Source organism: Octopus sinensis, linkage group LG14 (genome assembly GCF_006345805.1).
Source record: "Octopus sinensis linkage group LG14, ASM634580v1, whole genome shotgun sequence".
In the NCBI taxonomy this organism is placed as follows: Eukaryota; Metazoa; Mollusca; class Cephalopoda; order Octopoda; family Octopodidae; genus Octopus; species Octopus sinensis.
In genome coordinates, this window is record NC_043010.1 from 51,634,785 (window position 1) to 51,647,284 (window position 12,500).

At 35.7% G+C, this 12,500-nt stretch overlaps 1 protein-coding gene across 1 annotated transcript in view; it reads left to right on the forward strand.

The window, feature by feature from the left end:
* Window positions 1–12,500, forward strand: part of LOC115219182 — a 38,440-nt gene that overhangs the window by 20,485 nt on the left and 5,455 nt on the right. The window contains exons 8-10 of the mRNA XM_036509041.1: window positions 5,042–5,062; window positions 7,910–7,930; window positions 11,819–11,833. Coding sequence (XP_036364934.1) covers window positions 5,042–5,062; window positions 7,910–7,930; window positions 11,819–11,833 — 57 coding nt within the window. The remainder of the gene's footprint in view (window positions 1–5,041; window positions 5,063–7,909; window positions 7,931–11,818; window positions 11,834–12,500) is intronic.

Genomic DNA, 12,500 nt, shown 5'->3' on the forward strand with positions numbered 1-12,500 from the left:
ATACTGTTTATATATATTATATATATATATATATATATTATATATATATATATATATATATATAATACTATATAGTAACACTCACTCACTCACACACACATACACATATTATATATGTAACATGTATGTATATATATGCACCCATACACACACACAAACATATATATATATACATGCATGCATACATACATACATGGATACACACACACACACACACACACACACACACACACGCACATATGTATAAGAATACAAAAATGGGACAAGAACACAAGACATCCAGACAGTTAGATGATATGTTGAATAGATTAATTGAATTTTGTAGATTCCCCTTTCTTAAACAGTGTACACCTCCACATGCAAAACATTGGTTTTTTTCCTGATTCTTTCCCTATTTGAACTGTATTTTAGTACACACTTGATTTCTATTCTACCTCTTTCACACCTGTTTAACTCGGGAGCAATCTTTATGTTCAAATTTCTGTGTGTTGTGTTTCATATTTACTATTCTTTCACACTCTTCTGACATGTGTTGTAAGGTTACTGTTTGGTTTTGTTCCAGCTTAGCCAGGTTTCTTGTTTTTATTTTTGCATTTTTCTCTGCAGTTAGTTCCTGAATAAATATCAGGCACTTGAATATATCTGGTGTTAATTCGTCCAGTTTGAACTTTCCACATTCCCTGTTAAATCTACCAGCATTTGTGATGTAGTTTACCTCGTTGATCTTTTCTAGGTTCAAACATTTTTAATGTGATTTGAACAATGAGCTTTTCACACTAAAAATCTACATAATATGTCTATTGTATTTTTAAAGTTAATGTCAGAAGTTTTCTTCAGGAGTATATAATTGCTGTAACGCTCATGTTCTCTTGCTGCCAGCTTTCTTAAGATTAATCCATTTTCATATCATAGTCTCAAACTTTGCACTCTTTATTGAAGATTTGTTCATATCTTCTATAGTAAGCCTTGAAGGTAATTCCTTGTGTTGGTTTGTACATGAACTGTGATATTGCATGGCCGCAGTCAAATGACTGAAACACGTAATAGAGTAAAAGATATTACACACACACACACACACACACACACCACACACACAAAGTGCATGCACATGTGTATAATAAGAATATAAGTGTAATGTTAACATATTTTCAAAATGTCTTTGCAGAAATGTATGAATCCACCGATTGTGAGTATAAATTTGGAATACTTTAACTTTTCTTTTTCATGTTCATTCCTAAAAAACATAAATAGAAATCAACTACATGAAAAAGAAGCGAATGTTTGGGTTGATAACTGTAACTGCATAGTTGTCAATATCCCCACAAATAACACTGTTCAATTTTCTATCATGGAACAGTAGAGTGTGTGTGTGTCTGTGTTTGTGCGTGTGCATGTATGTATGTGTGTATATATATATGTATGTATATGTATATATATGTGTGTATACATATATATATATAATAACAAAGGGTAAAATTAATTAATTAATTAAGAAGTAATCAATAATTTCACCGAGTAGAATTTGGTATGAAAAAGGACCATTTCACGGTAAACTTAAGTAATACTTAATAAAAGGGTTCAACAAATCTTTGCTGAACCCTTTTATTATATATATATATATATATATATACATGCACGTATATATATATATATATATATATTTAAACCATTTCCTATTATTAATTCTAATATTTATAGCTTGTACTAACATTATGTATATTATTTAACATTAGGGTTTTTAATATAAATTACTTAATGAGTATAAGATTTTATTTAAATTTTATTAAATAAATAAATTAATTAATAATTTAATTTAATGTATATAGATTAAATTATAGTATTTAGTTTTCACTTAATGTATATTTTGGATTTTATCTATATATATATATATACATATATATATATTTGTTTTAAATATTTTAATTAATTGTATCTTATTTTTTATTCTATTTTTTTTATTTAAACAAGAATATATTTAAGATTATTTACGTATATTTATTAATTTATCTATTTAACTATTTTATTGTTTTTATCTTTAACCTGAAGAGTGGCTATATTTATATTGAAGGGATTTTACTATTATTATTACTATTGTCATTTCTTAAATATAGCCATGAAACACGTGTTGTTATTCTACCAAATATGCACGTTTTATTTATTATTTTGCATATTGATTAATCATTGTTATATGTTTTATCTTATATTTAATCTTTCTATAATATGTAATTTTTTTAAATGGTATAAATTAATTTTTCATTATTGAATTGATAAAAGGTGTATTTTTTCTAATTTATATATATATAATAATATGTGTAGATTCTACTTCTTCTGCTCTGGACAACATGCAATCCTCTGAAATCTTTCGGGCTATCGCAGAACTGACCCATTAGGTTTTACGCATGCCCAGGAACTGTTCGTCTTCAAGGAATCATTTTGCAGGGAGGACCAGGTGCTGTTCCTTCTCATGCACACATGCACTTCCTGATCCCTCAGTCTTCTGGTACCACAGGAAGTTCAAGGACCAGGCTTAGAAATGTACACGGCCCTGTTCTTACTCTTCTCAGGGAAACTAGGCAGGGAGACACTAGACATGTCTATCGTCTCCCCCATCAATTCACCCTACCGTGCATTCTTTATCAGATATGCAAAAATTCTTCAAAGTCCTTCATGGTGGATACGGGTGCCAACATAAGTATTTGGCCTCGATGGTTTACCTTCACCAATCCTAGTCTTTTGGACATCTCTCTCTACACAGTGAATCACTCTGCTATCAAAACCTATGAGCAAATCTCCCTCACCCTGGATTTCTCACCCCATAGGGATTTCAAATGGATTTTTGTCATCATGGACCTGCACTATCCTATTTTGGTGTGGATTTCTTACACCACTATTCTCTCAGTGTGGACGTAATAGGACACCAACTCATTGATGACACAACTTCACTCGCCGTCCCTGGAAAGGATTATTCTGTCCCCGTTGTGAGCCCTTCTTTTTTTCATGGCCGCTTCAGGTGACTCCTACCAACAGTTACTCGCTTCATTTCCAGAGTTGACTGATTTGTCATTTCATCCCTTAAATCCAGCCCATTCTACGAGACATTTCATCATGACCAAGGGACCTCCAGTCTTTTCCTGACTCAGCTGTTTGTCTCCAGAGAAACTCTGGATCGCCCAGGCTGAATTCAAGCACATGCTCCAGCTGGGACTCATTCGGCCCTCCACAAGCCTGTGGGGAGCACCGCTACAAATGACCAGGAAGAATGACGTTGATTTCCAACTGGATGGAGATTTTAGACGTCTTAACCCCATCACTATTGCGGATCGCTATCCTAATGTTCAGGATTTTTTGTCTGCCTTGCATGGCTGAAAGATTTTTTCTAAGATCGACTTGGTACGCGCATACCACCAGATCTCTGTCAACGATGTTCCAAAGACAGCGGTCACCATGTCTTTTGGAGCATTTGGATTCTTGTCTATGCCGTTTGGACTTCGCAGTGCGGTTAGCACGTTCCAAAGGTTCATTGATGATGTCATTCATGGGTTAGATTTTGTCTTTGTGTACATCGATGACCTTTTAATCACCAGTGGTACTCCAGACTAGCACCTCCAACACTTAACCCAGCTGTTCAAGCGCCTACATTCCTAGGCGCTTGAAGATCAACCTGGCTAAGTGTGTCTTCAGTTCTACCAGTTTGGTATTCTTGGGACATCTCATTGACATCAACGGTATTCGTCCACTTCCCTCTAAAGTGGAAGCCATCAAACGTTTGTCTCCTGTTTCCTTAAAACAGCTCAGAAATTTTATCGGTTTAATTAATCATTATCATCGCTTCATTACTAAATGTGCAGAGAAGTATTTCCCTTGACCCAGCACTTGAAAGATCAAAAAATAGAAAGACGCCCAGATAATGTCTCCAACAGCCATCCAAGCTTTTGAATCTGTCGAAGCTGACCTTGCACAAGCATCCTTCCTCGCTCATCCTGTTCCAGATGCAAAATTATCAATTGCTATTGATGCGTCATCATCTGCTGTAGGCGCAGTTTTTTTATTCTTTTTTTACTTGTTTTAGTCATTTGATTGTGGCCATGCTGGAGCACCACCTTTTGTCAGACAGAAGGAAAGAAAGAAAGAGGGAGAAAGAAAGACCGAAAGAAAGAAAGAAAGAAAGAAAAGAAAGAGGGAGAAAAAAAGAGAGAGAAAGGAAGAAATTTGGGAGGGAGGGAGGAAGGAAAGAAAAGTGAGAAAGAAAGACCAAAAGAAAGAAAGAAAGAAAGAGGGAGAAAAAAAGAGAGAGAAAGGAAGAAATTTGGGAGGGAGGGAGGGAGGAAGGAAGGAAGGAAAGAAAAGTGAGAAAGAAAGAAAGACCAAAAGAAAGAGGGAGAAAACGGAAAGAAAGAGGGAAAGAATGAAAGGAAGAAAGAGGGAGGGAGGGAGGGAGGGAGAAAGAAAGAACGAAAGAATGAAAGAAGAAAGACAGAAGGCTGGAAGGAATGATAGAAGGAAAGAAAGAAAGAAAGAAAGAAAGAACGAAAGAAAGAAAGAAAGAAAGAAAGAAAGAAAGAATGAAAGAAGGAAGGACTGAAGGAAAGAAAGAAGGATGGAAGGAAGAGAGGGAAGAAAGAAAGAACAAAAGAAAGAAAGAAAGAAAGAACAAAAGAGGGAGAAAGAAAGAAATAAGGAAGAAAAGAAGACATAGACAAAAAGAGAGGAACTATTAGAGAAGGTGAGAGAGAATATAAGTAAACAAGAGAAGCAAGAGAATGAGAAAAGGGAGAGAACCGGTTGAAAATTCAATTTTCTCTGTGTTGTGTTTTAAATTTACTATTCTTTCACACTTTTCTGAAACTTGTTGTAAGGTTACAGCTTGGTTTTTTGCCTTCAATTTTAATCCTAAATAAAAGCTTTTCAAATGCAACAATATTTTATAAACAAACTAAACAAACTTATACACACACACACACACACACACACATGCATGCATGCATATGTGTATATAAGATACAAGGTGTAATATTAACATATTTTCAAATTGTCTTTGCAGATATGCACGAAGACAATGGATGTGAGTATAAACACGGAATACTTCAGCTTTTGTTTTTCACATTTATTCCTAAAAAACATAAACAGAAATCAAGTAGATGAAAAAGAAATGAATGCTTTGGTTATAGTTATCAATATTCCCACAAATAACACTGTGTAACACTGTTGTATAACAGTTGAATGTTACACACACACACACACACACACACACACACACACACACACACACACACACACACACACATATATATATATATATATATATTATATTAAATTAGAGATAAAACCACTATTAGGCAAATCAAACAATGAAAAACTTAAGCCAATACATAAAAATAATTAATTTATATTATTTTAAATATATATCAAAAGTATTAAAAGTTTAATAAAAGATAATGAGTAAAACACTACGATCGTTTCATGGCTGTCCAATTCGTAATAATTCGAGTTATAGTTACAGTCAATCTTCAGGTGATTGAAATATTTATCTTAGCGAGGTTTATATATATTGGTAAAAACGGTAAGATAACAAAAGAAAGAAAGAGACCTCGAAATTATGTAAATAGAGGAAATTTATCTGTAAAATAATATGTGACAATTATTCAATAGCCAAGATAAAACTCTGAGTTTCGGATGCCGAGGTGGAAATCCACAACACAATCTTGCACTTTTATATTAGTAGCAGATTTATAACACAGTAATTTCACCTTTGTATAACGGTCTTTTTTCATAGCGTTTTTCAGATGGCCAGATAACCGAAGAGATGGTGTTGTGGATTTCTACCTCAGCATCTGAAACTCAGAGTTTTATCTTGGCTATTGAATAATTGTCACATATTATTTTACAGATATATATATATATATGTATATATAGGCACCCTGTGTCACACAAATGGCACCCATGTTGGTGGCACATGAAACTACTCATTACACTGTCAGAGTGGTAGGCATTAGGAAGGGCATCAAGCCATAGAAAACCATGCCAAATCTGACTGAAGTCTGGTGCAGCCTTCCAATGTGCCAGACCAATGAAACTGTCCAACCAACGCCAGCATGGACAATGGACGTTAAATGACGATGATGATGATATATTTTTAGGTACATGTATGTATTGGGTTGTCGAGAAAGTTCGTGCCGATTTATAGTAGCTTACCTTTTGACTTATTTTAGAACATGCTTGAGTCCATAAAAGAGTATTTGACTACACCTCCATTTAGAGCACAGTTCAAGCTATCTTTTCGTGGAAAGAGGTTTATGTTCCTATAACCTGTGTTAATTCTGTAACCCTTTAAATTGGAAAATAAGAAAGTTCACTTTCGGCACTTGATGCTTTGGGAACCAGACAAAAATTGCTGCAGCTCGGCTGGGATGCGTTACCCTCACTCTCCATACTCACCAGATGTTGCTCCTTCAGATTTCCACTTATTCAGGTCTCTGCAGAATAGTCTTAATGGGAAAAATTTCAATTCCTTGGATGATGTAAAAAAATACCTTGATGAATTCTTTACCATAAAATCCCTTCAATTCTGGGAAGAGTGTATTTTCAAGTTAAAGGAAAGATGAAGACACATTGTGCAACAAAATGGCTCATATTTGGTTGATTAAAAATGTAATGGCAAATATTTATTGACCTTTTTCTTTCCTTTAAAAATCGGCATGAACTTTCCGGACAAACCAATATATTTGTGTATGTGCTTGTATATGTGCATGTGCGTGTGTATAAAAATGAAAATAAAATAAAATTACAAATTAATGAGTGTTGTATATATATATATATATATATAATGAGTGTTGTATATATATATATATATATATATGTGTGTGTGTATGTATCAAAATAATTCAACAGTGTAGCAGTGTCACACAACACCACCCCAACTTGGTTAAGGGATCTTCTCTTTCAAAATATTTGGTTAATTCATTGCTGTTGGTGTCATGTGAAAATCACCCACTACACCCCATAAAGTGGTTGGCATTAGGAGGGGTATCCATTTTGAGAAAGAATGCCGAAGCCGACAGCAAAGCTTTTGAGTTGCAAGCTCCTGTGAAGGAGTCCACCCAGGTCAACATGGAATGAAGACGTTAAATAATGATAACACAATGATATATACATACTTACATATATATATATATATACATAAATGTATCTGTAAATGTAATATGTGACAATTATTCGGTAGCCATGATAAAACTCCGATTTTCGGATGCCGAGGTGGAAATCCCCGCCACCCTCTCTTCAGTTATCTGGCCATCAGAAAAATACTATATTACAGATAATTCCTCTATTTACATAATATCGAGGTTTCTTTCATTCTTTTGTTGTCTTACCATTTTTATCAATATATATATATATATATATATATATATATATATTATATATATAATATATATATATATATATATATATATTATATATATATATAAAACCTCGCAAGTGCCCCATTGAACATAATTTACTGCACAAGTTTATAATCTTTATTTAGTTCTTTCGTGTTTAGTTTATTAATGTTTTGAGATCTAAGCGATATAAAATTCCCATTTTATTAGCAGGTACCAAATTTCTAGGAGAATGTGTTTAGCTTCATAATTACGTCCTTTAATTTCCATAGGTTATTGTTCTGTTCTACCCGATGTTCTGGTCTGTAAAGCGCAGAACATCTAGTTGAGTGCTTTACCATTAAGCTAAATGGCTCCTGACAAGAATTACCATCAATTTTACTGCTAAGTAATAGCTTTTCAAATGCAACAACGTTTTATAAACAAACTAAACAAACCTATACACACACACACACGCACATACTCACTTGCATGTACATGTGTATATAAGATACAAGGTGCAATATTAACATATTTTCAATTTGTCTTTGCAGTTGAGGGGAGCCGAAAAGCATGTAAGTATAAAATGGACTTTACATTTAGAGAAACTATCAACTACTTGATTATTATATATATATATATATATATGTATATATATATATATATATCTATATATATATATCATATAGATATATATATATATATATAGATATTATATATATATATCTATATATATATATACACATTTATGTATACACATACATACATATATGTATGTATACCGTAATACTAGCAAAATACCTAGCCAAAGATAAAACTCTGTACCTGGCTTTCGTTGACTTGGAGAAAGCCTTGACAGGGTCCCCCATCCCATATCTGGTGGTCACTGAGACAACTAGGGATAGATGAATGGTTAGTGAGAGCTGTGCGTGCCATGTACAGGGACGCTGTAGTAAGGTGAGGGTTGGCAACGAGTACAGTGAAGAATCCGGGTGGAGGTTGGGGTACCAAGGCTGAGTCCTCAGCCCCTCCATATTTATCATCCTCCAGGCAATAACGGAGGAATTCAAGACAGGATGCCCCTGGGAGCTCCTCTATGCTAATGACCTTGCTCCAACTGCTGAATCACTATCAGAACTCGAGGAGAAGTTTCAGGCGTGGAAGCAAGGATTAGAATCAAAGGGCCTTAGAGTCAATCTAGCTAAAACCAAAGTCCTAATAAGTAGGAAGGTAGACAAATCTCAAACGCCTTCAGGTAGATGGCCCTGCTCGATCTGTAGAAAAGGCGTAGGTAGGAACTCTATAAGATGCACCAAGTGTAAGCTATGGACACATAAGAGGTGCAGCAATGTCAAAGGAAGGCTAACTAGGAAGATGGTTTTTGTATGTGGCAGATGCTTAGGAACAATAAACACTGAAAATGCTCTGAGACCAACTTCTGTCACTTTCCAGGGAGAAAAACTAGAAATAGTTGATAGCTTCCGTTACCTAGGTGACCAAGTCAGCAGCGGGGGTGGGTGTGCCGAAAATGTAACTGCTAGAGTAAGAATAGCCTGGGCAAAGTTCAGAGAGCTCTTACCTCTGCTGGTGACAAAAGGCCTCTCGCTCAGAGTAAAAGGCAGACTGTATGACGCTTGTGTGCGAACAGCCATGCTATATGGCAGTGAAACATGAGCCGTGACTGCTGAGGATATGCGTAAGCTCGCAAGAAATGAAGCCAGTATGCTCCGATGGATAGTGTAATGTCAGTGTTCATACCCGACAGAGTGTAAGTGCCTTGAGAGAAAAGTTGGACCTAAGAAGCATCAGATGTGGTGTGCAAGAGAGGCGTCTATGCTGGTATGGACACATAGTAAGAATGGATGAAGATAGTTGTGTGAAAAAGTGCCACACCCTAGCGGTTGAGGGAACCTGTGGAAGAGGTAGACACAGGAAAACCTGGAATGAGGTGGTGAAGAATGACCTTCGCTCTTTAGGTCTCACCGAGGAAATGACCAGAAACCGAGACCTTTGGAAGTATGCTGTGCGCGAGAAGACCCGACAGGACAAGTGAGGCCATAACCCATGGCCCCTACCTGGGACGTAGTCAGTCCACCTGTGCATACCTTCCTTCTTGGAACACATAACTCTTCTTGTGAAGACCTGTTGAGGCAAGTGAAAATCAAAAATCAAAGAATCAAATCAAAATCGATGAACATCAATGGAATTTGTAGTTCTGTGGTACCAGTGCCGGTGACACATAAGAAAACCATCTGAACGTGGCCGTAGCCAGTACCGCATTGACTGGCCTCCGTGCTGGTGGCACGTAACAAACACCATCCGATCGTGGCTGCGCCAGCCTCACTGGCCTCCGTGCCGGTGGCACGTAAAAACGCCATCCGAGCGTGGCCGTTCGCCAGCCTCGTCTGACATCTGTGTCGGTGGCACATAAAAAGCACCCACTACACTCATGGAGTGGTTGGCGTTAGGAAGGGCATCCAGCTGTAGAAACACTGCCAGATCTGACTGGTCTGGTGCAGCCTTTGGGCTTCCCAGACCCCAGTTGAACCGTCCAACCCATGCTAGCATGGAAAGCGGACGTTAAACGATGATGATGATGATGATGATGATATGTATATATGTATGTGTGTATATATATATATATATCTATATATTATAATATATATTATATATAATATATAATATGTATATATGATGTATATATATATATATAATATATCTATATAGGTATGTATATATATATAATGTATATTGTATACATGTATATCTATATACATATACATTATATATATTATATATACATGTATATATAAATATATATATCTGCACACATATATAGACACACACACACACACACATATATATACAGGGCATCATCGACTTACGCCCATAACTGGTTCCAACTGACTGTCATAAGTTGATGAGGTTGTAAGTTAGCCTTTAGGCCTACATAGCTTTGTTTTATATTTTTACATTCTTAAGAAACATTCTGAGGTAAAAGTCATGCAAAGCATTCAGTATTATACCATTACACTGGCATTACTCAAAAATTTCGGAGTCTCAAGCAGTTGTCTTATAAACAATTATGTTTATATGTAAGTAAATCCCTAGAAGATCAGTGATCTGTGCAGAATCATTCAATCCCATGGTAATATCAAAATTATTATGTCTATATTTTCTAGTTCACAGTTTATTGTTAAGTTCAATAAGTGTTTTCCTTGCTGCTAGGATATTATTTATCTAATTTCTGGTGAGATTAGAATTTTCATAGCAAATATTAGAGCTTTATGAAGGAGAATAGGAGAGATAGAATGACACTAACTATGAAAGTCAAATTGCTAGAATTTAATATTCTTTTAATCTATAAAGTTATCAAACCAGTTAATTAATTTTATAGTATTAGATCACAGGTTTATTAGATCTCTGTTTATACTAACCGATGTCATCTTATTTATAGTGACTAGCACATACCACTCGTCATGTGGGAGGGATGTACCATAATTACTTTTATCCCTACAACACTACCACCCCAACCTGATTGCAGGATCTTCTCTTCCAAGGTATTTGGTTAATTCATTGCTGTTGGTTTCATGAAAAAAATCACCCACTACACTCCATAAAGTGTTTGGGATTACGAGGGGCAACAATCCAGAGAAAGAATGCCAGAGCTGATAACAAAGCTTTTGAGTTGCTAGCTCTTATGAAGCTGGTCAACATGGAAGGAGGATGTTAAATGACGATAACACAATGATATATATATATATATATATATATATAATATATATAATATATATATATATCATCATTCATCATCATCATCATTTAGCATCCGTTTTCCATGCTAGCATGGGTTGGACCTATATATATAATATATAAAGTTAATCCAAACAAGAAAGCACAAAAAAACACAACAAGCGAGACGTGGAACAAATATAGTATTATTGGACGCTCAGGAAAGAAGGAAAAGAGGAGGGTTTAACGTTTCGAGCAGAGCTCTTCGTTGGAAACATAGGAGAAGGAAAGATCCAGAGAAGGGAAGACAGAGGAAAAAAAATCGCCAACGGTACACACGAGGTCACATTTTGAAATATATATATATGATATATATATATATTACAGGCAAGAAAGTAAATTTCAAACACAATAAAGCTGTAAGAACAGCAGAGTAAAAATTGGGTAATTACTCCTACACAACAGAAAAATAAGTTGACAATAGACAGCTATGGAAAGGAACCTGTTCCCTTCAGATAATAATTCAGTGCTTCACCATTAAGCAAAATGGCTCCTGACAACAATTACCATCAATTTTAATGCTAAATATTAGCTTTTCAACTGCAACAACATTTTATAAACAAACTAAGCAAATTTATATTTAAGTACACACACAACACACACGCATACACACACATATGCATGCACATGTGTTAATAAGATACTAACATATTTTCAAATTATCTTTGCAGATGTGTCATACATACGTAAGTATAAATTTGGAATGCTTAAATTTTTCTTTTTCACATTTGTTCATGAAATGCATAAATACAAACCAACTAGATGAAAAAGAAAAGAATGTTTGGGCTGATAATGTTAACTGCATAGTGGAGGCGCAATGGCCCAGTGGTTAGGGCAGCGGACTCGCGGTCATAGGATCACGGTTTCGATTCCCAGACCGGGCGTTATGTGTGTTTATTGAGCGAAAACACCTAAAGCTCCACGAGGCCCCGGCAGGGGATGGTGGTGATCCCTGCTGTATTCTTTCACCACAACTTTCTCTTGCTCTTACTTCCTGTTTCTGTTGTACCTGTATTTCAAGGGGCCGGCCTTGTCACTCTCTGTGTCACGCTGAATATCCCCGAGAACTACGTTAAGGGTACACGTGTCTGTGGAGTGCTCAGCCACTTACACGTTAATTTCACGAGCAGGCTGTTCCGTTGATTCGGATCAATCGGAACCCTCGTCGTCGTAACCGACGGAGTGCTTCCCTAGATATCAATACCCCCACAAATAACGCAGTGTAACATGAGTTTTGTCTTTGGGTAGCGACTTTTATTCCCTATTTGCTCACTCCTAGAATGTATGAAAAATGGCTTATGTTTCCTTCAAACTTTGTGCTTGTTGTAATATTTATTCCAAGCCCCCAAAAAT